The sequence below is a fragment of the Babylonia areolata genome, chromosome 24, assembly GCF_041734735.1.
Source record: "Babylonia areolata isolate BAREFJ2019XMU chromosome 24, ASM4173473v1, whole genome shotgun sequence".
Lineage (NCBI taxonomy): Eukaryota > Metazoa > Mollusca > Gastropoda > Neogastropoda > Buccinidae > Babylonia > Babylonia areolata.
The window spans coordinates 23,926,527-23,954,026 of record NC_134899.1 but is presented as its reverse complement, the minus strand read 5'-3'; the positions used below and the strand labels follow the sequence as shown (position 1 = coordinate 23,954,026).

General features: G+C 44.0%; 1 protein-coding gene across 1 annotated transcript in view; it reads left to right on the top strand.

Annotated features, from left to right (window-relative positions):
- LOC143298828 (glycine receptor subunit alpha-2-like) overlaps nt 1-27,500 on the top strand; it is a 139,181-nt gene that overhangs the window by 81,001 nt on the left and 30,680 nt on the right. The window contains exons 2-4 of the mRNA XM_076611821.1: nt 2,117-2,282; nt 11,266-11,330; nt 12,690-12,757. Coding sequence (XP_076467936.1) covers nt 2,179-2,282; nt 11,266-11,330; nt 12,690-12,757 — 237 coding nt within the window. The 5' untranslated portion in view covers nt 2,117-2,178. The remainder of the gene's footprint in view (nt 1-2,116; nt 2,283-11,265; nt 11,331-12,689; nt 12,758-27,500) is intronic.

The window sequence follows — 27,500 nt, the reverse complement described above, 5'->3', positions numbered from 1 at the left end:
CAGAAAATATACTGAATCCATAAACGTAATTAACAAATTTAGATATTGTACTCCACACAAGATGGCAGTACCACGACTCGATTAGCAGGATCTTTGAATGGGGTTTTTGTTGTTGTTTTTTCAAAACAAATTGTGGCATGGGTACCTGTTTTTACTAACTGTGTTTTTATTAAGGATATTTAGGACATGTTTTTTTTCATGTGTAAGAAGTTGAGAAAATGTGCGTTGCACGGTTGCATGAGCGGTACAAAAGAAAAAAGTGTCATTTTATTTTGAATCGCGCGTAATGAGTGTATATGCGTGTGTGACTTAAACCTGACTGAAGGACACAGGAAACGAATGATGAGCGCCCAATGGCAGCCGTCAGTCGGCTCTACCCAAGTAGGCAGCCTGTTGTGCAGATGACTCCGTGTTTGTTAAGCGCTTGGAGCTTGGTTTCCGACCGAGGATAGGCGCTGTATAAGTATCTGTATCGTTCATTCATTCATAATGTGGTTAGGAAGGGTCAGCAAAGAGCAGTCTGTTTCCGCTTTTCCTGTAGGTGATGGGAAGATTGTTCCGCAGCAAACAGGGAGGATGGTTTGGTGACTTTTGGATTCGACAAATTTGATTTACTCGATTTGATCTTATTTCTTTCCCATCCACGGCCTTGAGAGCCGGATACCGTCACCCTTCTTCCAGAATTGCTTCCCCTTTCCCTGCTTCGTCCTGTCTGTTATTGTGTTTGGAGGGACTCTGTTTCGTGTTTGTGTCACTTTTTTTTCTTTTTCTTTCTTTTTTTTTTTTTTTTTTGTCGATACCTTTTGGGTTTTTTATCCGCATATTCCACTGCTTATTATTTTCAGGCATGCTCTTTTTGCAGCGGACTGTACATCATTTGTGAAAAGGCCGGGTTAAAAGCGTGGTGAACCTGCTTCAGGAGATTAAGCGCTTGGGAAGTGAACGATACTTGGATCAAGTCCAGGCTTCGCAGACACTTTTCAGCATTTTCAGCGTCTTTTTTTGTATTTTTCTTGTTTCTCCTCCCCCCTCGTCCCCTACCCCCCCCCCTCTCTCTCTCTCTCTCTCTGATGCTCTCTGTCTCTCTCAATCTCTTTCCCTGTCTCTGACGCTCTCTTTCTCTGTCTGTCTGTCTCCCTCTCTCTCTGTCTCCCTCTTCTCTCCCTCTCAATTTCTCTCTTTCTCCTCTCTCTCCTCTCTCAATTTCTCTCTCCCTCTCTCCTCTCTCTCAATTCCTCTCTCTCTCTCTCCCTCTGTCTCTCAATTTCTCTCTCTCTCCTCTCTCTCTCAATTTCTCTCTCTCTCTCTCTCCTCTCCCCTCTATCTCAATTCCTCTCCTCCTCCTCCTCCTCTCTCTCTCTCTCTCTCTCTCTCTCTCTCTCTCTTTCTCCCCCTCTTCCACATGTGCTTCTTTTCTTCCCCATCATCTTCTTCTCCACCTGCTAATTCTTCTTACTTCTTCAACTGTTCCTGTCTGCTGCATTGTGTTTGCCTGTCCGGTCTTTTGAATGAATTCATCTCATCTGTCTGCCGAGGTATGTTTTGAGCTGTCCACGCGTCAGTTTTCAAGGTTCTGTGTGTCTGAGTTGTGGGTTTTTCATTCCCGTGTAACGAGCGTGACTGGGGAGCAGCGTAATCTGTATGACAGAGAAGGAGTGTAGTTGGTCCACAGTTTAAAAGTTTTTACATGCCTAGCAGATTGGATTTATACTTTCTTCGTTACATTTGATGTGTCAGTAAGTTGTGACTGTATCTCTGAAGACAGGTTTTCTTTTAAGATAAACTACGTTTGTTTTTTTGTTTTTTATTTGTTGTTGTTTGGTTGTTACTGTTTCCCCCCAAAAACGGAGTATGGCTGCCTACATGGCGGGATAAAAACGGTCATACACGTAAAAGCCCACTCGTGTGCATACGAGTGAACGTGGGAGTTGCAGCCCACGAACGCAGAAGAAGAAGAAGAAGAAGGTTGTTACTGTTTTTACATGTAATTTTTTTCATACAAACTTGATATACGGTGACAAGTGATTAGATTGTGTGCGTGTGTGTGTGTGTGTGTGTGTGTGTGTGTGTGTGTGTGTGTGTGTGTGTGTGTGTGTGTGTGTGTGTGTGTGTGCAGGAAGAGACAGACAGCGGTCGGGGAAGCTTCCTGACGCCATCAGGCCAACACAAAACCCAACGATGAAGACGACGATGATGATGATGTCGACCGGGTCTCAGTCTTACGCCCTGTTCGCTGTGCTGGTCGTCCTGACTGCCGTTCCGACATGTCTTGCTCAGACCAGGTGAGCTGCCTGTCTGTCTGTCTGCCTGCTTGTCTGCCTGCCTGTCTGTACATAATAATGGAGTACCCACGTTTCCTAACACATGACATCACTCACTCCTACTCCGGCAAAATGGATTGAGCAGGGCTGCAAACAGACACTTGCTTTCCATTTCCCCTTGGAATCTCGTGAAGTTGTTGTGCTTCCTTTTGTGTTTGAACTCTCAAGGTTTTGCTTGTTCTTTTTTCTTCTTTTTTTTGAGAGCTGGAGTTTTGTTATGCTTCTTTTTAATCTTTTTTTCTATTCTATTCGTTTTTTTTATTGGACAAAAGTGACGGCTTGCACGATCTAGTAGTTGCCAGAAAGAAGAGGCGTGCGAAGCAGTTCCAGTGCAATGCATCAAGGTGTCCCGCCCTCCTGTGGTCGTCCATCTTCCAAGACGCCTCTTCTTGATCAGTGGAAAAGGAAGTTCAAGGACTGAAAGAAAACCTTTCTTTGGATCTAAAAAGGCTCTCTGACGCGATAAAAACCATCGTGCGAGAAAATGCAAAGTGGCGTTGCCTTCATGAAGAAAAAGGAGACCGTTAATAGAAATGGCTTCTTTAAAAAGAAGAAGAAGAATGGATCTTACAGAGCACACTATCCAGAAATCTGCCCCTGGTCCTTTACAAAACACGTGGTTTTACGCATAACACATTATGCCAATGTTACATATGGACACCAAAATGTGAATAGAAAACTATACACACGCATAAGCAATCCTCCACACACACGTATATACGCGCGTAGCCACACACACACGCATGCACATACACCTACACACACATACACCACTCCACACCACCACCACCACCACTACCACCACTCCCCCCCCCCCCCCACACACACACACACATGCGAGACCTTGTACGTTTCAGGTGAAGGCTCATCCATTTTATCGTTCGCAAAGAGCTAATGGAGACATCTAATTCTTCATTCTCTCTGTGGTTTTGTTGTTGCTGATGTTTGTTTGTTTGGGGTCTTTTGTGCGTTTGCGTAAAAATACAAATAAAAACAACGTTGTGTTGATACGTGCCGCATTGCTCTGAGGTGAAGCTCATTGTTCTTGCTCTTGTATGACTACAGACTTCAGAAGGCCTTTCTGTCGTTTTAGTTGAAAGGTGTTTGACGTTACCGCTTTCCATTGAAAATTTCATAGTTCTCGAATGAACCTTGGGGTACACATTGCTTGGCAACTCCGTACTGACTGAGTTTGCTGATGGTTTTCTCTAAATGACATGACAGGGAAAAGGAGAGAGGCATGCGCCCTCTGCGTGCGCGTGCGCGCGCACACACGCACGCGCACTCCCTCCCCGCCCCCCCGCCCCCACTCTCCCCCCCCCCCCCCTCCCCCCCACGACACACACACACACACACACACACACACAGAAGGCAAGAGAAAGGTTGCCCTCTAAGTAACTGTCCCAGAGTGAGAACCAGACACGGTCATCACCCCCAGGCAATAATCAGCCGTGCCTCCCCCATGGTTTTTTGTTTTTGTTTTTGTTTTGTTCTTGTTTTTGTTTTTTTTGCTGCCCATCATCTGCACCGTTTCAGTGGCATTACTACCACGCCGCTGATTTAGACTCACCCATACACATGCCGCCCCCATGTTGTTCTTAGCTCCCAACCCCTTCCGTTCCTACACACACACACACACACACACAAAGTGAAGCAGCAGGGTGGGTGTCAAGGAGAGACCTAACTTTCCTCCTCCGCCCCTCCCCACCCTCCTCCTCCCGTGACGCCCCCACGCCCCACAGCGACAGTGGCCATGCCTTGGCCAATTCATTTCGCTACTCTTAATTAAGGATCTGGCTCGGGTCATTTCCTAAATGGTGCTGTCCCCAAGGGAGGCAGTGATGCGGCAGTGTTTGGGGAGAGTGTGTTAGCCCTGACCTTGGTGTCATCTGCCTTCCAGCTCTATTTCCTGTTGTGTCACCACTGCACCCCTCCCCCCTCCCCAGACGCCCACCCCCACCCCCTCATCCCCTGTCTCTCATCTATTGTGTTTACTTAAGTCTCTGACTCAGCGGGTGCAGTAATATTAACATTTGATCTAAATTCGATCAACATGTCGATCGACCATCACGAGTGTGCAGCAGTTCTAACACCTTTAGTGATGTTACTTATCGTCAAAGCAGAGCATCACTGGTGTGTTCCTTGGTATCAGGGTAAAATGCCCATTGCCCCGTGTCGCTCACCGGATCGAATACAGGGAGTCTGTAACAAGATTTATTTTCCAATACGTTTCAAAAAAGCTAACTTAATTCAATCTTTCAAGACAAATGACCCTTTGATTGCCTTCAATTTCATCAGTTCTCACATAACTAGCTGGAAAGAAATGCATTAGAAAACAACAGACTCTCCCTCACTTGATTGAATTCAAATTGATTCACTCAAACCATTCCTTTAAAAACATCTGACAAAATGATCGACAATTGGCTTTTTAAACGTTCTATCAATGATGAACTTATAGGAATAGTTTTTATTGACTTCATTGACCTTCAGGAAGCCTTCGATGCTATCCATCTCTCTCTCTCTCTCTCGAATCAACTGTTTTAAAGCAAGAAGCAGACAGACTGCGGCTAACTGTAAATCTTGAAAAAACTAATGTTATAGTTTTTCGAAATGGGGGCCACCTTTCAGCACATGAAAAATGGTTTTATAGAGATAAAGAGTTAATAGTGACGAATTCCTATAAGTATCTGGGGATGTTATTTACCACGAAATTGAGTCTGTCGTCTGCTTGGGCTGAAACAAGCAAAAAAGGGAAAAAGGGGGAAATAGAAATTATCTAATCTTTGCGGAAGCTACATTCCATTGATATGAGACTTTTCTGGAAATTGTTTGACACACAAGTTGAACCGGTTTTGACCTATGCAGCAGAAATTTGGGGACTTTTGATTAATAGTCAACTCGAAAAAGTGCACACATTTGCTATTAAACATTTTCTCGGCGTTCCACTACACTCATCAAACACAGCATTATATGGGGAAACCGGCAGATACCCACTGTATGTTAAGACTTCCGTAAAATGTGTAAAGTATTGGATTAAGCTGACATGGCTACCGGCTTCCAGATTATGTAAGCAAGCGTATGAGATGATCCTACTGCAGGAAGAGAGAGGTAAACAAAACTGGGTTTATCAAATCAAAAAAAACTCTAACTGAACATGGATTTGGACTTGTTTGGATGTGTCAAGGAGTGGGTTACGAAAATGCGTTTATCTCGGAATTTAAAGATAGATTGATAGCGTGCTATAAACAAAATTGACATGTAGAAATGGAAAGTAATGATAAATATAGCTGTTTTTTTTCTTTCAAGACAGCATTTCAGACAGAAAGATATGTTTCAATCATAACAAACAGGTGGCACAGAGTCAATCTTGTTAGATTTAGATTGAGAACAGTCGGGCTGAATGCTAATAAAAGATGGTTTGAGACAGGTGGATTAACAACATCTCCTTGTCCAATCTGTGGTGAGAGTAAAGAAGATGAGATTCATTTCATGTTCAGTTGTAAAGGATACGATGAGGTTCGGGAAAACTGTACACTCTTTAAAACAGCTGCAGCAAAGAGGAAAGACCTGGTCAGTGTCTTAACATCAAATGACGAAAATATTATCCTCTCAGTTGCAAAATACGTCTCAGAGGCAGTAGATACACGGGAAAAGAAAATAAATGATCAAAACGCCTGTTAATACAAAATATGTGCAAACATTAATGGTTTCCAAAATTATCATTTTGAGGGTCAAAATAGAAGCAGATAGAATTGGTATTTGGATGGTCAATCTGATGATGATGATGTTGTTGGGGTTTTTTGTTTGTTGATGTTGTTGTTGTTTTGTGTGTGTGTGTGTAATTTGTTGGCTGTTGTTTATTGATATAGCTTTTGTAATATTAGTTGCGTTAGTTTTTGTTTTTGTTTTGTTACGTAACTTCCCCTGTACCCCCCTGTCACATGGGCTGTTAAGCTAATGACAGTAAAGAGTCAAAGTGTCTCTCTCTTTCTCTGTGTGTGTGTGTGTGTGTGTGTGTGTGTGTGTGTGTGTGTGTGTGTGTGTGTGTGTGTTTGTGTGGTGTCTGTCACATCCAGGATGGAATTATAGCAGACACACATCTTCAACACCCACAATATGTAGAAGTTTTGTCAGGAAAGGAATCGATCGATCAGCAAGAACTAATGACCGTCTGGGGTCCATCCCACAACAATAGATATGACAGCATCAAAGAGCCCACGACACCAAGGTTCACGGATCTGTATGACTGTCCCTCTAATTATAAGGGAGGGCAGGGAGGAAAGTTTGCTCCCTGTCGGTTTGATAATGTACAGCTGTCTGCTTTCTTACAAAACGCTTGGGAGGAGAGGTATGAAGAAGTGTCTTACGCTCACACTGATGATGAAGTGAACGTTCGGTTCGTGAGGCGAGCGAGGGGCGCTAGTCTTGGGTTGTGGTGCTGTTTGGTCAGCGTGTCTGGTCGTTTGAAATATCTCGTTTGTTGTGGTGTTTTTGGGTCAGCGTGTTGGTCGTTTGAAATAACTCGTTTGTTGTGGTGTTTGGGGGGTCAGCGTGCTGGTCGTTTGAAATATCTCTTTTGTTGTGTTTTTGGGTCAGCGTGTCTGGTCGTTTGAAATAACTCGTGGGTTGTGGTGTTTGGGGGGTCAGCGTGCTGGTCGTTTAAAATATCTCTTTTGTTGTGTTTTTGGGTCAGCGTGTTGGTCGTTTAAAATATCTCTTTTGTTGTGGTGTTTGGGGGGTCAGCGTGCTGGTCGTTTAAAATATCTCTTTTGTTGTGTTTTTGGGTCAGCGTGTTGGTCGTTTGAAATAACTCGTGGGTTGTGGTGTTTGGGGGGTCAGCGTGCTGGTCGTTTAAAATATCTCTTTTGTTGTGTTTTTGGGTCAGCGTGTTGGTCGTTTGAAATAACTCGTGGGTTGTGGTGTTTGGGGGGTCAGCGTGCTGGTCGTTTAAAATATCTCTTTTGTTGTGTTTTTGGGTCAGCGTGTTGGTCGTTTGAAATAACTCGTGGGTTGTGGTGTTTGGGGGGTCAGCGTGCTGGTCGTTTAAAATATCTCTTTTGTTGTGTTTTTGGGTCAGCGTGTTGGTCGTTTGAAATAACTCGTGGGTTGTGGTGTTTTGGGGTCAGCGTGTTGGTCGTTTGAAATAACTCGTGGGTTGTGGTGTTTTTGGGTCAGCGTGTTGGTCGTTTGAAATATCTCGTTTGTTGTGGTGTTTTGGGGTCAGCGTGTTGGTCGTTTGAAATATCTCGTTTGTTGTGGTGTTTTTGGGTCAGCGTGTTGGTCGTTTGAAATAACTCGTGGGTTGTGGTGTTTTTGGGTCAGCGTGTTGGTCGTTTGAAATAACTCGCTTGTTGTGGTGCTGTTTGGTCAGCGTGTTGGTCGTTTGAAATATCTCGTTTGTTGTGGTGTTTTGGGGGTCAGCGTGTTGGTCGTTTGAAATATCTCGTTTGTTGTGGTGTTTTGGGGGTCAGCGTGTTGGTCGTTTGAAATAACTCGTGGGTTGTGGTATTTTTCTGGTCAGCATGTTGGTCGTTTGAAATAACTCGTTTGTTGTGGTGCTGTTTGGTCAACGTGTTGGTCGTTTGAAATAACTCGTGGGTTGTGGTGTTTTGGTCAACGTGTCTGGTCGTTTGAAATAACTCGTGGGTTGCAGTGTTTTTGGGTGAGCATGTTTGTCGTTTGAAATAACTCGTGGGTTTTTTGTTTGTTTTGTTTTTGTTTTTGTTTTGTTTTTTGTCAGCGTGTTGGTCGTTTGAAATAACTCGTGTGTTGCAGTGTTTTTGGGTGAGCATGTTGGTCGTTTGGAATAACTTGTTTGTTGTGGTGCTGTTTGGTCAACGTTTCTGGTCGTTTTCGATAAATTATAGTCCTCACAGTGTACCTGTTGGTGTGTGTCGTGTTTTCTTCTTTCCCTGTGATCATCACTGCTGCTCAAAGTAAAACTGTGATGATATTTCGTAGCTCTTTCTTTTAGTTTCTGTCTGTCTGTCTGTCTGTCTGTCTGTCTCTCTCTCTCTCTCTCTCTCTCTCTCTCTCTCTCTCTCTCTCTCTTTCTCTGACATGGGCAGAAGGGCTGGTTCAATAAAACATTTTGATCTCGTCCTTCTTCTTAGTCTTCTTCTTCTCTCTCTCTCTCTCTCTCTGTCTCTCTCTGGCTCTCGCTCTCCCTCTCTTTCTCCCTCTCTTCTCCCCTCCATCTCTCCCACTCTCTCTCTCTCTCTCTGACATGGGCAGATGGCCCGGTTCGATGCCAAGGGACGTAAACCAGACCACCGTCACTCGAGATTATAATGGCGGCGTTTGTCGCGGAAAAAAAAAGCGAAGATGAATGGGCAGAGAATGGAAACGAATGAAGAGATAAATCAGTAGAATGATTGCTTGTCAGAAGAAAAAAAAACATAAAAGAGAAAAATATGCAGATGGATGGAAAGAATTGAGTCCCATCCCATTGAACTGTCTGTCCAAAATTTATTTTATGAAGAGAATGAATGTGGCTTCATAAATCAGGACAAATTTAAAACTGAACTGAACATTCGAAATATGAAAAAGGCAACCACATTAGCGGGCTGTGTCGAGAAAAATGGAAAAGAATCAAACACCGGAGGCAAACAGTAAACGAATAACTAAATCAATACACAACTCAGAACATGTATAACAATAGATAAATCAATACATAAATGAAATATGCAAATAATGATAATATACAATCATATGGATGAAATATAGATGAAATACAAATGGATTACAAACTCTATGTGTGTGTGTGTGTGTGTGTGTGTGTTTCGAAGAGACAAAGAGACCAGTGTGGTCAATAACACTGTAGTTTCCTTTGCTACCCTACACTGTCCGGCCAGACTGGTTTTCTATAGACTTCCGATGAGGGCCCACTCTCCCTGGTGACCGTGGGACAGAAGGAGAAGTTGTTCATTTCCACCATCTGCAGCTTTCCCTTCCTCTCTCCGTATTGACTATCAGACGATCTGAGGGCGTGTGTCTTTTCTTTGTTGTTGTCTTTTTCTTGTTTGTTTGGTGTTTGTGTGTGTCTGTGTGTGAGTGTGTCTTTGTCTGTGTGTGTGTGTCTGTGTGAGTGCATGTGTGTGTGTGTGTGTGTGTGTGTTTCTGTGTGTGTGTGTGTGTGTGTGTGTGTGTGTGTGTGTGTGTCTGTCTGTGTGTGTGTGTCTTTGTGTGTCTGTGTGAGTGCATGTGTGTGTGTGTGTGTGTTTCTGTGTGTGTGTGTCTGCATGTGTGTGTGTGTGTCTGTGTGTGTGTGTGTGTGTGTGTGTGTTTAGTGTGTATGTGTGTGTGTTTTGTGTTTTGTTTTTTGTTGTTTTTTTTAGGGAGAGGGAGTGGTGGGGTGTAGGGGGGGTAGTGGGTGTGGAGGGTGCGGCCGAGGGGTTTGGTGTTAAGTATTGTTAACTCTCTCCTCTTTTGTGTCCGTGTGTCTATCCCTATGTATGTGTGCGTTTGTGTGTGTGTGTGTGTGTGTGTGTCTGTGTGTGTGTGTGTGTGTGTTCTTGTGTGTATGTATGTGTGAGTGAGAGAGAGAAAGAAGGAGCCTCTGCTTGTGTGTTTGTGTGAGTTTGTATTGTTAACTCTCTCCTCTTTTCGGTCTGTGTGTCTATCCCTCTGTGTGTGTGTGTGTGTGTGTGTGTGTGTGTGCGTGTGTGTGTGTGTGTGTGTGTGTGCGTGCGTGCGTGTGTGTGTGTGTTCGAAGAGACAAAGAGACCAGTGTAGTCAGTGGGTGTGGAGGGTGCGGCCGAGGAGTTTCGTGATACGTATTGTTAACTCTCTTCTCTTTTCTGTTTGTGTGTCGATCGCTCTGTATTTGTGCGTGTGTGTGTGTGTGTGTGTGTGTGTGTGTGTGTGTGTGTGTGTGTGTGTGTTTCGAAGAGACAAAGAGACCAGTGTGGTCAATAACACTGTAGTTTCCTTTGCTACCCTTCACTGTCCGGCCAGACTGGTTTTCTATAGACTTCCGATGAGGGCCCACTCTCCCTGGTGACCGTGGGACAGAAGGAGAAGTTGTTCATTTCCACCATCTGCAGCTTTCCCTTCCTCTCTCCGTATTGACCATCAGACGATCTGAGGGCGTGTGTCTTTTCTTTCTTGTTGTCTTTTGTTCTTGATTGTTTGGTATTTTGTTGTTGTTTGTTGCTGTTTTTTCGTGGGGGTTGTTGGGTAAGGAGGTTGTGTGAGGGCATTGGTGATGCGTATTGTTAACTCTCTCCTCTTTTCTGTATGTATTCTTCACTCCTCTGTATGTGTGTGGGTTTTTTTGTTTGTTTGTTTGCTGGTTTTTTTGCTGGTTTTTTTTGTTTGTTTGTTTTTTTGTTTTTTGTTGTTGTTTGTTTGTTTGTTTTTGTTTTGGTGTATGTGTGTGTGTGTGAAAGAGAGAGAGAGAGACTTTGTGTGTATGTGTGAGAGAGAGACACCGTGCGTGTGTGTGTGTGTGTGTGTGCGTGTGTGTGCCAGCGAATATGTGTGCATATGTGTGTGCCTCTGTGTGTGTGTGTGTGTGTGTGTCCCCGTCGGACACGTCCCAGTATATGTGCTGGTACCGGACTAGGCATAAGTTTAAGAGTGACTTTGATCAACCCTAACGGCGCCAGGAGTCAGCCCACTGACAGAACGACCACGATCAGGTCAAGACTAGAAAAGAAACAGGCACATGTAAAATAAAATGATCAAATATCTAGATCGTAGTTTTGTTTGTTGGTTGGTTGTTGTCTTTTTCTTCCTCATCAGGGCAAGACCATGGATCATGCTTACACTGATAAGCTGTCAAGAGCGTCTGTTACGCCTGACAGCTGACTGAAAATCGATGAAAATCAATATGACTCCCGCAGTTTTGATAGTTTTGGATCACATAAAGTGAAAAATAATTTTATGGCCTGAACTTTTGCTTCTTTAAATTTTTTTACTTATTCTTTTTTTTCTGTTTCAGAACTGAATTTGTCAACGCTCTGCTTGATTCCTATGACAACGCCGTACCTCCAGACTTCGATTCGGGTAATTCACCCCCGTCTGTTCCTGTGTCGGAACCTGTCTCGCTGTTTCTGTCGTGTGTCTGTGTATCAATAATTTCTTGTCTCTGTGTGTGCCTCCTTCCGTCTGTGTCTGCTGCTGTGTTCTCGTGCCCTTGCTGCGTTGTGTTATTATTTAATAACAGTAGCGGAGGTAATAACTACCAGTAGAGAAACAGCAGGCCAAAAAAGTCACATTATTAGTTCCGAGACAGCGGTCTTCTGGTCAATACCGGAGAAAATTGCAGTCTAAGAAATGATTATGTTCGTTTTCAAAAGGGGAGAAACGGCAGTCGAAGAAATGCGCTCGCTCTTTCAATAGATCAAAGTCAGACAGCTGAGATTCACGGACATCAATTGGGAGGAAGATGAAAAAGGCCCAAGAGAATACCGATGTCATATTTCCGAACCTTTGAAGAGGATTGGGGCGGTGGGGTTGATTGGGATATGGGTGGAATTGATGAAGTGGGGGGTGTTGGTGGTGATGAGAAGGATGTGGGTGGTGGTGGCTGCGATAACGATGATGATGTCTATGGTGGTGGTTGTGATGATGATGATGATGGCAATGTTGGTGGTTATGATTACGATGATGGTGGCTATGTTGGTGATTATTGCGATGATGATGGTTATGTTGATGTTGTGATTACGATTATATATGGCTATGGTGGCGGTTGTAATTATGAGGATGATAGCTATGTTGGTGGTTGTGATGATGACGATGATGCGGACGGTGGTTGTGACGATGACGATGATCCAGATGGTGGTGATCATGACGAGGATGCAGATGGTAGTTGTAATGATGACGAGGATGCAGATGGTAGTTGTGACGATGACGATGATGCGGATGGTGGTTGTGATACTGACGATGATCCAGATGGTGGTGATCATGACGAGGATGCAGATGGTAGCTGTAATGATGACGAGGATGCAGATGGTAGTTGTAATGATGACGAGGATGCAGATGGTGGTTGTGATACTGACGATGATCCAGATGGCGGTGATCATGACGATAATACAGATGGTGGTTGTGATGACGATGATGATGCAGATGGTGGTTGTGATGATGACGATGATGATGCAGATGGTGGTGGTGACGGTGATGATACAGATGGTGGTTGTGATGACAATAATGATGCAGATGGTGGTTGTGATGATGACGATGATGCAGATGGTGGTGGTGACGGTGATGATGCAGATGGTGGTTGTGATGATGACGATGATGCAGATGGTGGTGGTGACGGTGATGATGCATATGGTGGATGTGATGACGATGATGATGCAGATGGTGGTTGTGGTGGTGATGAGGATGCTGATGGTGGTGATAACGATGATGACTGATTTTCAGGGCAGCACACCAACGTGGCTGTGGCGCTGTACATCAACAGCATCGACTCCATCAACGAACAGACAATGGTGAGTCACGATACCCTTCATAACAACAGAAATGACGACGACGACGACGACGACAACTTCGATGATGATGACAGTAAAAATGAGAATGACAGTAATGATGATGATGATGACGACAACAATTTATTGTTATTATTATTATTATTATTACAATAACAACAACAACAATAATGATACTGATAATAATAAAAATAATGATGAAAAGGTGATGGCCGCGATGATGATAACAACGACTTCAGCAACAGTGATGACGGTAAGGAGAACGATGATGATGACGACAACATGATAACGATGATCCTACCGACCGAGAATCACGATGCAGGGTTTCCAACGTGTCACAGTGGGCTGTCGACAAACTGTTCACGTGCACATATTTACCTTCCTTTCAGAATGCACTGCCTACGTGACGACCACACAAAGGACATGTTTGGTTTGGCTGTGTGTGGAGCATGGGCGGTTTTTCCCTCCTTATCTGACACAAGTGCACGTGCTGATCGCTCATGTCGTTTCTTCTTTGGAGCCAAAGTTGTTGGGGGGCGGGGAGGGGGGAGGGGTCCACAGGACAGAATTACGGCTGGGTTTCAATGAAAAGACACCTCTGCACCTTACAGATACACGTTCCCTGTCCCTGTGTGAAAGGTGTCGGGGCCCGATTGTTACCTGTTGGTGTCGGGGATCCCCCCCAACAAAACTAAGCAGTGGGGGAGGGGGGGGGGGCAAGTGAGAACAGGACGCGCAAAGTGAATTTCCTGTTTGCTTTCAATAATTATGTCAGTGATTTTTTGACTCACTTGTGTAAACAAAGTGAGTCTATGTTAACCCGGTGTTCGGTTGTGTGTGTGTGTGTGTGTGTCTGTGTGTCTGTGTCTCCGTGGTAAACTTTAACATTGACATTTTCTCTGCAAATACTTTGTCAGTTGACACCAAATTAGGCATTAAAATAGGAAAAATTCAGTTCTTTCCAGTCATCTTGTTTAAAACAATATTGCACCTCTGGGATGGGCACAAAAAAATAATAAATGAAGCCTAATTATATGCAAACTGCATTTACTGTTATATTTATATTTTTTGTATTCTCTAAACTTGGCACTTTGATCTGATATTCTGACCCAACAACAAGAGCAGTCATTATTATCATTTTTTGTTCAAACAGGAACTTCTTTTGCTAAGCATGGAAGTTTATTTATTTTGCAAACGTTTTGGTGCAGATAGTAAAAAAAGGGAAATTACTCTGTAATTAATGCTAGGGGAGTTAATTTGCTTTAAACTGATCTTTCTCATCTTAAACATTATATTTTGAAATAATGCTCAATACATAAAAAGCTTGGATTTTTTTTTTAAGTGAATCACAAGTGAGTCTTGAAGGCCTTGCCTCTCTTGTTTTAAGATGAAAGGGGAAAGCACTACTGCGTTTGTCGCTTGTTATTATTAGGAAAAGCACAAAACGTCCCTTTTGGTGGAGGTTATACCGTTTCTGCCAGCGGGAGGGGGTGGGATGCAGACTTTATGATCTCTAAAAGCAATAACATTTAACGTCGTCACAGCGACTTAAGACGCACGTTATCTACGTACAGATGCGTTCATGCGTTTCACAGTTCTAGTATGGTCATCGTAGTCGGCCAAACAGTGACCTTGGGGGTGGTGGGGGGGGGGGCGGGTTCTGCCTGTTCATGAGCAAACAAGATTAACTGAAAGGAATTCCTCGGTGGTGAATCACCAGCTGCTGTGCACCACTCCATAATTATAAGCTCTGCTGTGATCGACACACGGTCTTGAGAGAATGGGGAATATTTCGCACGAGCCTTTTGTCCACACATCCGATTTCCCAGAGTGGATTAATAAAGATCCATTGTATGTGCTGAGCGGTAAGTTCTGGCAGGTAGCCGGAAACAGGAGCTTGTGTGGTGCCTTTTAGGGGCAGTGTGATTCCCCCCGGTCCACGGTACCATTTCCAGTGGCAGGTTGATGGCCACAGAGCAAGACGGGCAAGACAGCTGTAGATTTTGATCAGTGACACATTATTCTCCCCTCAGCTCCTTCCACCCGAAACTTCCAGTCACACCTTTCTACACACTCCTCATGTAAAGAGAGGTAGTGAGCAATTCGCTGTGTCTCTTTATGTGCATATCTGTCTGTCTGTTTGTCTGTTTGACATAATGATGCTAATAATAATCAGTAGCAGCATCAGCATCATAGCAGATATTTGCTGAGCGCTTTCCTCACTAGGAGGTGGAACTCAATGCGCTCTACAATAAAAAAAAAATAATACACGTATCATTACTTACAAAAGGACGAAATATGATGATTTAGTACACGAAAACATGAAACATATTCAAAGACTACAGATTACATTATTTGTTTACACACACGCACGCACGCACGTACACACTCACACACACACACGCGCGCGCGCGCGCACACACACACACACACACACACACACACACACACACACACACACACACACACACACCAGCAATCTAATAACCCACACACTTTTACCCCTATTTCTGTTCTTTCTCAAAATCACCATATGCAGATATTTAGTAAATATAGCCGAACACACACACACACACACACACACACACACACACACACACACACACACACACACACACACACAGAGAGAGTTTGCATGGCTTATAGCTGAATGTCTTTTTTTTTAAATATGGTAGGTCTATCCGTAGGATTTTTCAAAAAGATCTATTTGATACATTGAGGTGAGTGGCAAAGATCTTGTAGGTTTATCCATAGGATTTTTCAAAAAGATCTATTTGATACATTGAGGTGAGTGGCAAAGATCTTGTAGGTTTATCCATAGGATTTTTCAAAAAGATCTATTTGATACATTGAGGTGAGTGGCAAAGATCTTGAGGTAAACGGTTCCAGACGGATGGAGTTGAATGGGAAAATGAAGAATGACTTCTTTCAGATACTGAGGGGCAGCACCTGAAATAGAGTCGAATGTTAGAGTTGCGACCAAATGCGGGTAAAAATTTGTAGTCAGTGCAGAAGAAGCAGAAGAGAAGGATGGAAAGATGCAGCCATCGATTGCACAGTTCATGTTTTTCTTTGGCGATCGGAATTGAAAATTGAAAGTTAGAAGGTAACAGGATTGAACCCAGGCTGAGAGCTGTGTTTGGGGGATCAATTTCATACAAGGTGCCTTGCTGGGCACGTTTTCTGTGTTGTTAGAGCTGATGGGTCATCGATCCTGTTAACAGAGTGAAGGTCACGGCGTGTCATAAATCAGCCGAGGTTTCAGCCACCGTACAGCTAGCTGTCAACCCACAGGAGACATTAAGGGTAGGCCCTTGATCGTCCAGACAATCCTATTTTACTATATAAGGCTTCCTCTTGATACGAACTTGCTTTTCTTAATTGTATAGGAATTCAGACTTACACGAGGCATTTTGCGGGCTTCAGGAAATCGGTACTACAAACATCTTTTCCACTGTACTGGGTTTCTTATTGACATGTAGTGTTCCCTTTTACATGTGGAGCTTCAAGCGTTTTTTTTAAAACTTCATATGGATTTCATTTAACACAGGCTGTTTTTTGTGTATTGTTTTGTTGTTGTTGTTGTTTTTTAATATGTAGGATATTCTACTGACTCAAACCGTATAAACTGTTTTGATTATCAAGAACTTACTATTTTTTTTATATATATATTTTCTGTACTTTGTATATTTTGTGAATCGATATTTTTCTACATAGGTCTTTCAAACAAAAACACAGACACAGAGATAGATAGATAGACAGACAGACAGAGAGATAGAGAGGAAGGTAGAGAGAAAGAGAGGGAGTTCATAAACGAAAACAAAAATGTTGTATTAAAGTAAGGGCCAAAGCCCCGAACCGGAAGCTGTGACACGTGTACAATGAAGTATTGGTATCATAATAAACATCGTAATACAACAGCAATGTTACAACATTCAATAGAATATATCTATAGTAGAAAGTATCATGACGTTTTATCTTTTCAAAGATTTGTAAACATAAATGGCGATCCCATAAAGAGCAGTCTCGTTTCTAGACATCATGGCTGTTAATGTTACTCAAATTCAGTTTGTTTCAGTCTTAAGTTCAAGTGTAGCAGAGCAACGCTTAGTTTGGATCCCTGACTTTGTCACTATTGTCGACAGTAAGGTGCTCTGTGGGAGGTGTCCTCCGTTTGTTGAATCAGGGCAGTCATTACTGTAGTGACTCAGCAGCAGCGCAGCGTCCCCTCTTTTACGTGGCCTTCTGGCGACCATATGTCGATAATTCCCTGTGGACTTCCGGCGCTGGAACTGCTGCAGATGAACCTGGGTACGGCTGTGTTCAGGGTACTCAAGATGAGCGGAGTGGGAGTAATGCCACTGAGCTGTCACGGATGATACGGCACCAAAAACAAAAATAAAATGAAATAAAATCTGCACTCGACGGGAAATAACTCTAAAAACACCAAAAATAAACACCCCATCAACGCAATCAACCACACAGTCGCTAATCGTGTCATACACTACAGGGGAACACTTGAACAGCTTAAACAAACATTCCAGAGCCAGACCGAACCTTCCAAGACAGCAAATAAACACTGGTCCCCAGCAAGCTGGAAACTTCCAGCGGTTCGTCAGTAAAAGATCCACTTCATTATCCCAAGGGACACCACCTACCAAGCACAGATTGGCTCAGGAAAAACAAAAACAAAACAGGAACGTGTTGCGACAGACTGCTCGAGGGATCGAGGTTGATATTAGTTTATTGCTTTCTTCGATTGGTTTGATCATTTACTGACATTGTTCCCGAGGTGGAGGGGGTGGGGGGAGGGCGTGAGGAGAAATAGAAGGCCAAGATCCGTTCAATACGTTCGCGTATCAAATTATATCCTTTCGCAATGTTCCCACGGGGACCGTTCGTCTATCTGGTTGTATGGCGTCCGAGCAGGGAGAAGACGTTAAAATGGCTCCGGTTTTTGTATCGGAATGATGCTGATGTTTTTTTCTGGCTCCGTGACATAGGTGTCACCGGGGGTTCAGCAAGAAGCACCCTGTATGTTTTGAATCACAGCAGGCATTATTGAACGCGTCCGTAATCACTCACTAGCAGGGACAGTTCTCCTCTGAGGGTGGCCATTCAGCTACAGCGACTTGATTTGATAGCACCCTGAGGACTGTTGGGGCGGAGATTGCCATGACAGGACTCTGGGCGTGGCTGCGTGCTGGGGGAGTCGGGGTTAGTGACGTGAGAATGGTGCCACAAACGGAGGCTGGAAGATAGGACACAAAAAAAACAAACGCGATCAAAAGCTCCGAGAAAAAAGTGACAAATCAAATTGTGTGTGTTTACTGGTTTATAGTTTCGCTTGTTTATGGTCTGTTCACATAAGACTTCAGTCTAAAATGATATGCAATGGTTAGTAATGCTGGGAACTAAACAGTGTATCAAAGTCGTAATTCACTCTGGTCAGCAAATTGTAAAAATATATAAACAAAATAAAATAAATTGCCCTCGAGACAATGTACTGACAGAACTGCTGCTAAATCTGGATCATTATTTTTCAGTAAATCAGCAAGACATTTTGTATCTTTCTTATATTTCATCGCGATTGTGTCTGAAAGGTTTTAGTGATGGACAGTATGTATGTGGGTGTATGCTGCAATGTGCTTGTGTAGGTGCGCACCCTTTGTGTGTGTGTGTGTGTGTGTGTGTGTGTGTGTGTGTGTGTACGCACGTGCTTTTCCACCAAGAAAAAAGCCAGAGGTCGCAGTCTATGTCTGGTGAATTTCATATTTTCAAGATTTCCCCAACGTATGCTGGTCTTTTTCATCTCCGTCAGCTAATTTCACATCACATATATAGTGCTTCACTGACGCCAGTTGAAAACGTTTCCCGGCTGATGTCTCTGGGGAAAACAAGAAAACTTTATCCAGTCCTCTTTCGTGATATACATTTTGTGAATTCTAAAGGCTTTAAAAAGGGGTATTATATTTTTTTCTAAAAAAAAATCCCACGAAAATTGTATTAGAATTAGATATCCCGAAATCGATTCATGTCTTCAACAACAAAAAATAACATGTTTATCACTTTTCTAGCATTTTGAATAGAATCATTTTGCATGAGATAGGTTTACGAAATAAACACAAGCTATCTGGGCAATAATATATTTTTGAATGGGCTGTATGTTGATACAATCTGTCTTAAATCTGCCCACTTCCCTTCTCTGTCTGTCTGTCTGTCTGTCTGTCTGTCTGTCTGTCTGTCTCTCTCTCTCTCTCTCTCTCTCTCTCTGTGACGTGACCTTCTTGCAACACAAACTGCATTCCCACTTTATATTGACGCCCAGCGGAAGTTGGGGGGGTTTCCGACAAGCCAATGCTGCATTGACAGACGGAGGAAACAAACCTTTATTGCCCCTGTTTTATAGCCTCCCCCGGAAGGGCAGCACATTAAGGCAGACAGCTAGAATCCCTGTCAATACCAGCCGCCATGGCGAAGCGGTTAGCTTCGTGGACTGTCTGCCAGGAGGACAGTGTTTGAACCCCACCAGATTTGAGATTTTTTGGTCCCATAGCCGGCTTCAACCCAGGGTTTAGTAATGGCAACAATCGAGGGTAATCCCTTATCCACTTCATGGATACGTCTTTGTCACTGTTGCTCTAAGTTCTTGGCTGATGGTGAAGATGTCTATCTGTTGGGCCGGATTGACGCAGATATATTTCGTGAAAGGAAGCGTTGAGTACAGGTTTTTCAAGTCGGCACAAAAACCTAAACCGATTTCCGCTGCAGCATCGTTGTCGTCCCCATCATCATTTGTCACCATCCAATATAGAAAAACAAAGTGTCCAAACGTTCTGGGGCACCTCCTTGCCCACACTCTCACCCCCCCCCCCCCCCCCCTAAAATGGGTAAGGAAAAAACAGGACAGAAGGAGTTTAAAGTTGATAGTGAGTTGATGATGATCTCAATACACACCTCATCCATCAATAAGTTATGGTTCATGAACAACCGTTTCATACTTGTAGAAACTAGAAGATCGCCTTTTCGAAATTAAGCCGAGGGCTGAGAGCGTTGGATTTTCAAACTGTTTCAAACTACGTTCGAGCCCGGTTTCGGCCTAGTGTGTTAAGGACTGGAGAATCTTACAATCTCCCAGGTCAGAACTCGATGCCTCACTCAGTCCCTTTGGTCTGTGTACAACACTATTAAGATTCAATACGCCTATAAGATACCCCGTCTGTGTCAGTGTTCACTGGGTTATGAAAACACGAACGTACCAAGCATCCGCATTCCCAGGCATTTGTACAAACCCATCATCTGGTGATCGCATTATCTTTCAATGCGTGTTTCGAAAATCGTTATGTTATTGGATTATTGTTTAGAATGCTGACCCTGACGAAATCATTTCCTCTCTCGATATTTCCTCTCGATCAGAAATTTGCGACACGTTTTTTTTCGCTGGTATCAACAGAGTTTTGTAGATCATAACATAGTATTGTATATCGATATATTTTTTTTTAAGTTTAATGTCACCCAGATTGATTGGACATTAAACCGAACTTATGACCATCACTCACAAAAGAAAGTAATAACCAGTCTCCAAAATCTAACATGCAACCCTCCATACGTTTTCATATACGAAGTGTGCGTTCGTGCGCGCGCGCTCGCCTGTGTGTGTGTGTGTGTGTGTGTGTGTGTGTGTGTGTGTGTGTGTGTGTGTAAAAAGAGACGGGAAGAGGAGAGCGAGGTGGAGGGGTAAGCTATAATCACCGTGGGATCAACCCTTATTATGAGCTGATTGGAAATGCGAGGTGAATAACGTCCGTGTCTGTCGGTCAGGTCTGCCTCCTATTTCCCACAGATTGATGTGATCCCGAGCTGTAATTGACTCTGAAAGTGAGCGTGCCATGTAGTGAGGTGGTGGTGGTGGTTGTGTGTGTGTGTGTGTGTGTGTGTGTGTGCTCGCGCGTTTGTGTGGGAGATGGTCGGGGGGCGAGGTGGGGCGGGGTGTTATTTATCCTCAATCAGTGAAGCCCATAACGGCCCGGGGTGTTTACTTTGACCTCCATGCCTTCCAAGATGAGGGCCTGTGGCCGGATTCATCAGGCCACTTCCATTTCACCTCTCCTTCATCTCTCGCTGTCTCTCCGATTCTGTATCTCTTTCTCTGTCTCTCTGTCTGTCTGTCTCTGTCTCTCTTTCTTTCTGTACATATCTCTCTCTTTCTCTCTCTGCCTCTTTCTCTGTTTTTGTTGTTGCTGTTGCTCTCTCTCTCTCTCTCTCTCTCTCTCTCTCTCTCATCCCTTCCCCTCTTTTCCATCTCCTCCCCCCCTTATCATTCTAACGCTGTCCACTACTCTCCCCCCGCCCAACCCCAGAGACCTCCTCCCCTCTGTCTTTTTCTGTCCCCTTCTCTCTTCACTCGTTCCTCTCCAGCCAGCATTGCTGAAAGCTTTGGTATCCATCCCAACGCACAAAAGAAGGGCGAAATTCGCTCTCTGTCAGAACAATGTGATCTGGGGAGGACGTGAAATCTTTTACTTGTTGTGGCGTGAGTGTGGCATCAGACCAGCTGGGGAAAACTCCGGAAAGGCGGGTGGAGAGGGATGGGGCATTGAAATCTGCTTTTAGGCCCCAGGCAGTTAGAATACCATAAGGATTAGGTCGTGAATGGGAGATGGCCTAAGATCTGTATTTAGACTAAATCCTCTAATGGACGAAAAGAATTCGAAAAATAAAAATAAAGATAACAATGCCCAACTTTTCTGCTGTTTCCGACTTTCATTTTTTTCCAAAATGGCCGTTGTTTATAGGCTTTTTCCGGCGTTAACTGGTTAGGGGGGAAAATGCATAGGTAGAGAAGAATACTTGGATATTATTCAGCTTTCCATTTACAGAACAGCAATAGCAAGGTTCAGAAAAGGTGTGACCCAATCGAATATCCACAGACAGAATATCCACAGTGAAGGACAAATAGAAAATGAAGTGCATGTCAGTTTTGAACCCTCTGTCAATGTGGCTGTTAGGGAATGTTCTTTGCAGCCAGACGAAAGATATGAGGCTTAAGCAAATATGTATGATTCTAAAGTGCGAAGAAGTGAAAAATATCTGTTTGGCTAAATTTGTATCTGGCATAGAAGACCAGGCAACGCAGTCTTTGCGTAGTTTCGGTTATTTTTTGGTCAATTACCCCCCTATTGACTCCTATGAAAAGTCATGGCATTCGCAGCTAACATCGTCAAACTTCTAACTTCTAACTTCAAACGCATCAATGTCACGATTAACAGATTGTGCTGCAATTTAAAAAAAAAAAAAAGTTAAAAAAAAGTTGTGTTTTTCTTGCACTGAAAAATGCACGATCGTGTAGTTCACCCATTTATGTTGTGTGCTTTTGTGAAATTACGACATGTATTTGTAATTGCAACGATCGCTTCAAGTGATATAGAATAAAACTCTCATTCCTCTCTCTCTCTCTCTCTCTCTCTCTCTCTCTCTCTCTCTCTCTCTCTCTCTCTCTCCTTTGCTCCCTCCCATCTTCCCTTCCAGCGCATTTGGTTTATGTGCAGGTCAGGCATTCTTTAGGCTGATGTGGTGTATCATAAATGGATCAGTCCTCACGCTTTGACGTCTCCTTGAAACTGAACTCTCTGTCTCTATATCTATCTATCTGTCTATCGATCTATCTGTCTGTCTGTCTACCTACCTATGAATCTACCTTTGTCTATGTTTCTCAAGGCAGGACAGATCCTTGAATAAAAACTTTTTGAGTTCTTCCTCTCCCTCCCTCCTCTCTCTCTGTCTCTCTGTCACTCTCCCTCTCTCTGTCTGTCTCTCTGTCTCTCTCCCTCCCTCGCTTCCCCCCTCTCTCTCTCTCATTCATTCATTCTTTCTTCTTTTTTTCTCTCTCTCGCTATATTCCGGCCTCTCCTTTCGTGGCTTTCCCTCTTCCCCTTTCATTTTCTTTTTTCTTTTTTTCTTCTTTGTTTACTCTCTCCGTCGTTCCCTCTCTCTCTCTCTCTCTCTCTCTCTTCCTCCCTCCCTCCCTCTCTTCTCTCTCTCTCTTTCTCATTGCCATCCTCAATCATTCCCCGCCTTGTCTCATGAGACACACACACACACACACACACATATATATATATATATATATATATATGGTAGAATGATACACGACAGTACGGAAAAGGGAAATTGGAAAGAATCACTGGTTTCATGCGGCTGGACGTATTACGAAATCGCGTTTCGCATGGTGAACGATCAGATGAATGATTTGTTCATAGCGTTGTTATCCGGTTTACTTATGACAGGGACTGATCGTCGGGGGGGGGGGGGGGGGATGGGAGGGGGGATTGTGGGGGACTTTTGCGCCAAAATAAGAAAGTGATATTATTTCGGACAGAAACACTCAGCAGATATGTCACTTCGTGTCGTGTGGAAGGGGGTGTTTATGGTACCCAGACAAGCAACCGATAAGGCTCACAGCATTGTTATACCGCCCCACCCACCCCCCACCCTACCACCCCACACACCCTCTTCTTATTTGTCTGAGTTAGCTGTGTGTGCTATGTGTGCTATTCGTTTGCTGTTCATACAACCATGTTGTATTTTCTTTTCTTTTCTTTTTTTTCCCACATGAGTTCGTCGGTAATTGTTACTCTTTTTATTCGATGTGAATTAAACATGGAGTACGATGTGTGTGTGTGTGTGTGTGCGTGTGCGTGTGCGTGTGCGTGTGTGTTATCTCTCTCTCTCTCTCTCTCTCTCTCTCTCTCTCTCTCTCTCTCTCTTCCCTTGCACAAATCAAACTTAAAATGATTTTTTTTTCACAATTCATCGAATGAAATATTGTTGCATTTGTTGTTGTTATTTTTCCCAAACCCCCCAAACCAGTCTCTGGTACTGCCTCTTAAGTCATTGACGTCGTGGTACTACTTCGTACAGCCTGACGTATTATTTGTTTGTATTTGTATTTCTTTTTATTACAACAGATTTCTCTGTCTGAAATTCGGGCTGCTCTCCCCAGGGAGAGCGCGTCGCTACACTACAGCGCCACCCATTTTTTTGTACTTTTTTCCTGCGTGCAGGAAGTGGACTTTTCTACAGAATTTTGCCAGAACAACCCTTTCGTTGCCGTGGGTTCTTTTACGTGCGCTAATTGCATGCTGCACACGGGACCTCGGTTTATCATCTCATCCGAATGACTAGCGTCCAGACCACCACTCAAGGTCTAGTGGAGGGGGAGAAAATATCGGCGGCTGAGCCGTGATTTGAACCAGCGCGCTTAGATTCTCTCGCTTCCTAGGCGGACGCGTTACCTCTAGGCCATCACTCCACCATGGTAAAGTGACGTCATTTCAGCCTATGCTGGCGATGGTGGTCTGGATCCAGGGGATGTATGTAGCTGCTGATCCTCACGTAGGCACTGGGGCAGCTCGTCAGACAGCCACTGACCACAAAACTGACCAGGCCGATCTCTTTGCCACACACTGGGCAGGTCCGCCACTGTCTCCGTTGCAAGCCCCGAAGATTGTGTTGCCGAGATCCTTATAAAAAAAAATTAATAATCATGATGATGATGATGATGATGATGATAACAATAATGATAATAATAATATGTTTATTTATATAGCACCTGATCAGTTATTTCTGATCTAAGGGCTTCGCAATACGATGGTCCCAATGTAAAACATGCAGCCTGGTCCAAGTGGGCAAACACAACGAACTTTGACAAGATACTGCATCAGAATTAGCCTACCAAGTTCGATTTCCTTAGCAATCTATATGTACGTACATGAAAACACGTGTGCATATACACAGATAATTATAATATTATTATTATTATTATGTATTATATATATAATAATTATTATTATTATCATCATCATATTCATCATCATCATCATTATTATTATTATTATTGTTATTATTATTATTATTATAACAAACCAACAACAACAATGATAATAATCTAATCCATGCTTCACCCCACCATACAAATTATGCGCAACTGCACTGCACAATGTAAAAAAATCGATGTGCAAAACGTGCATTCAACCACCGAAACGACAACTTCCATTTATAAACCCGTACAGACATCAGTCCAAACGCTAACAGTAAGCTCACGTACACACTCAAAAGCATAACATACTACAAAATCACTCAAAATGTGTACCAAACATCACAAGACCCGAATGATGCAATATCGCATCACAACACTCAGCAACAACATCACAACAACCAAATGATGCAATCTGACATCACATTACTTGGCATCAATATACCGACTCCCAAATGATGTAATCTGACATCACAATACTTGACACCAACGTCACAACACGCAAATGAACCAGTCTCTCATCACATTACATGACACCAATATCACAGCATCACCACAACTCCCATATGACATAACATTTGACACCAACGTCACAAGACGAAAATGGACCAATCTCTCATCACATTACATGACACCAATATCACAACACCCAAATGAACCAATCTCTCATCACATTACATGACACCAATATCACAACACCCAAATGAACCAATCTCTCATCACATTACTTGACATCAAACATCACAAAATTAACACTCAAATGAGGCATTCTCCCATCGCAATACTTGATATCAAACATCACAGCATTATTTGCTTGTTTTTGTTTTTTTTCATAGATGGTTTGATGTTTTTTTTAAAGCTGTTATTGCTTAGCTAATCTGACAACAGTTTGACTTTGACACCACCCAAATGATGCAGTCTCACATCACAATACTGTACACCGACATCACCTTGACGCAGATGTGGTAGAAGAGGTTGACCACGGTACCCCAGTATCCCCGGCACGTGCTGTGGATGAGCACCTGCACGTGCCCTCTCTGCAGCTCTCGGGGCATGCTCCTCCTCCCCCCCCCACCCCCACCCCCACCCTCACCCCCACCCCCAACAGACGTCTCCAGCCAGTGATGACGGCCACACCTGATTGTTCAAGTTGCTGCCAGTGTCCAGGTTGGCGGCCGGACACTTGGTGTTGAGGGTCAGATGGCTGGACAGACGCAGCATGCCGTTGCCCACGAGACCGGTTTGTCGTGTCAGGATGCTCCGTTTGGTTGTTGAAGTCAAACTTGGGAGAAGGGGCGACACGGGGATCTTAGCCCAGATCCCCACGGACACTGTATTGACAGATAAGCGTCCTAAGCATTCTGCCCCCTTCCTCCACCATTTACAACTCTGTTATGGAGTTGGGGGAAAGTGTTCACTGCATAGGTACAGGGTACGGGTTACCCAAGCCTTCATGTATAGCGATGGTATGTGTGGTTATTGTCCTCACCCCTTGACCATACCATTGGAACAGACCCAGCCAGGCAGTTCTGGGTTATCAATCAGCGGTACGCGCCTAGTCCTACGAATGAATACTCATGGAAATTCTCAAGCGTATTTTGTGTGTCACGACTGATATACACCCCCCACGCCCCCCACACCCCCACCAACCCCCCGAAATGAGCCCTTGTTCGTCTGAATGACAGCAGCACCATGCTCTCAGTTGTTGGCTGGACTGTGATAGCAAAGAAGATTCGTTTCTGTTGCTGTCCCCCCCCCCTCTCTCTCTCTCTCTCTCTCTCTCTCTCAGTACCCCCACCCCCCACCCCATGCACACACCCTACACCCCCCGCCCATCACCCCGTCTCCTTTCCATCGCAACCAGTTCTGTTTCAAGAGAGAATGGAAAGGGACAGGACAATATTATCGAATTTCTGGTGTGGTTTGCGGCCAGACAGAGGAGCGCAAAACTGCATTAACGTATGACGAGCAATTGAACGATTGCGTTGTTAATCTTGTTACCCGTGCCACACAAGACTGAGATAAATCATCGAGGATCGTTCGCATTCGCCAACGTGAAAGGAGAAATGCTCTCCAGGACTGTCGCTTTGCCTCGTTATGATGGAGTGTTTTATGGAGTGTTTAATGCCCCCTCCACATGTCTCTCTCGCCCCTCTTCCCCTTTCGTCCTCCTGGGTTCGTTGTGCTGTGGTTTGGAAGCAGTGGGGCTGCTTGTTTGCTGTGCACAATTTTTAATATGTATATTCTCCCCTCCCCCCACCCACGCCACCCCCCCCACCCACCCACAAACTCCACCTCCACCTCCACCCCCACATGAGTTCTTCTGTCTGTGTTACTTCGTCCTCAGATATGGGGATCTGAATCTGATTATTGCCAGCCTGTTCTCTGTCTCTGTCTCTGTCTGTCTGTCTCTGTCTGTCTCTGTCACTGTCTCTCTCTGTCTCTCTCTCTCTCTTCACCTCATCTCCCAGTGTGTGTGTGTGTGTGAATGTGTGTGCGTGCGTGCGTGTGTGTACGTGTGTGTGCGCACGCGCCTGTGCACTTCACCTCATGGTTATACACCTCGAGCAACAAATGGTAATTAAGGTGCTAGTAAGTGTAAACTACTCTCTCTGTCTTCTCTGTCTCTCTCTGTCTCTCTCTCTCTCTCTTTCTGTCGATATGTCTGTCTCTCATTTTGATTTATTTTAGCCAAGGGTCTATCCAAAAGAAATGGCAAAAGTACAAGTAATTCCTATCTTTAAAAAGGTTGACGCAGGCAGTCCCGACATTTACAGGGGGTCCCACAGATTTGGACAAAATGTATGTAATACACAGTGGACTTTAACTGTGGTCTGAAGATTCGCTTGGTCTTGGAAATAATCGAACGGGTTCCCCCCCCCCCACCCCACCCCCAAAAGATAGCTATGCAACTGCTGACTATATATCTAC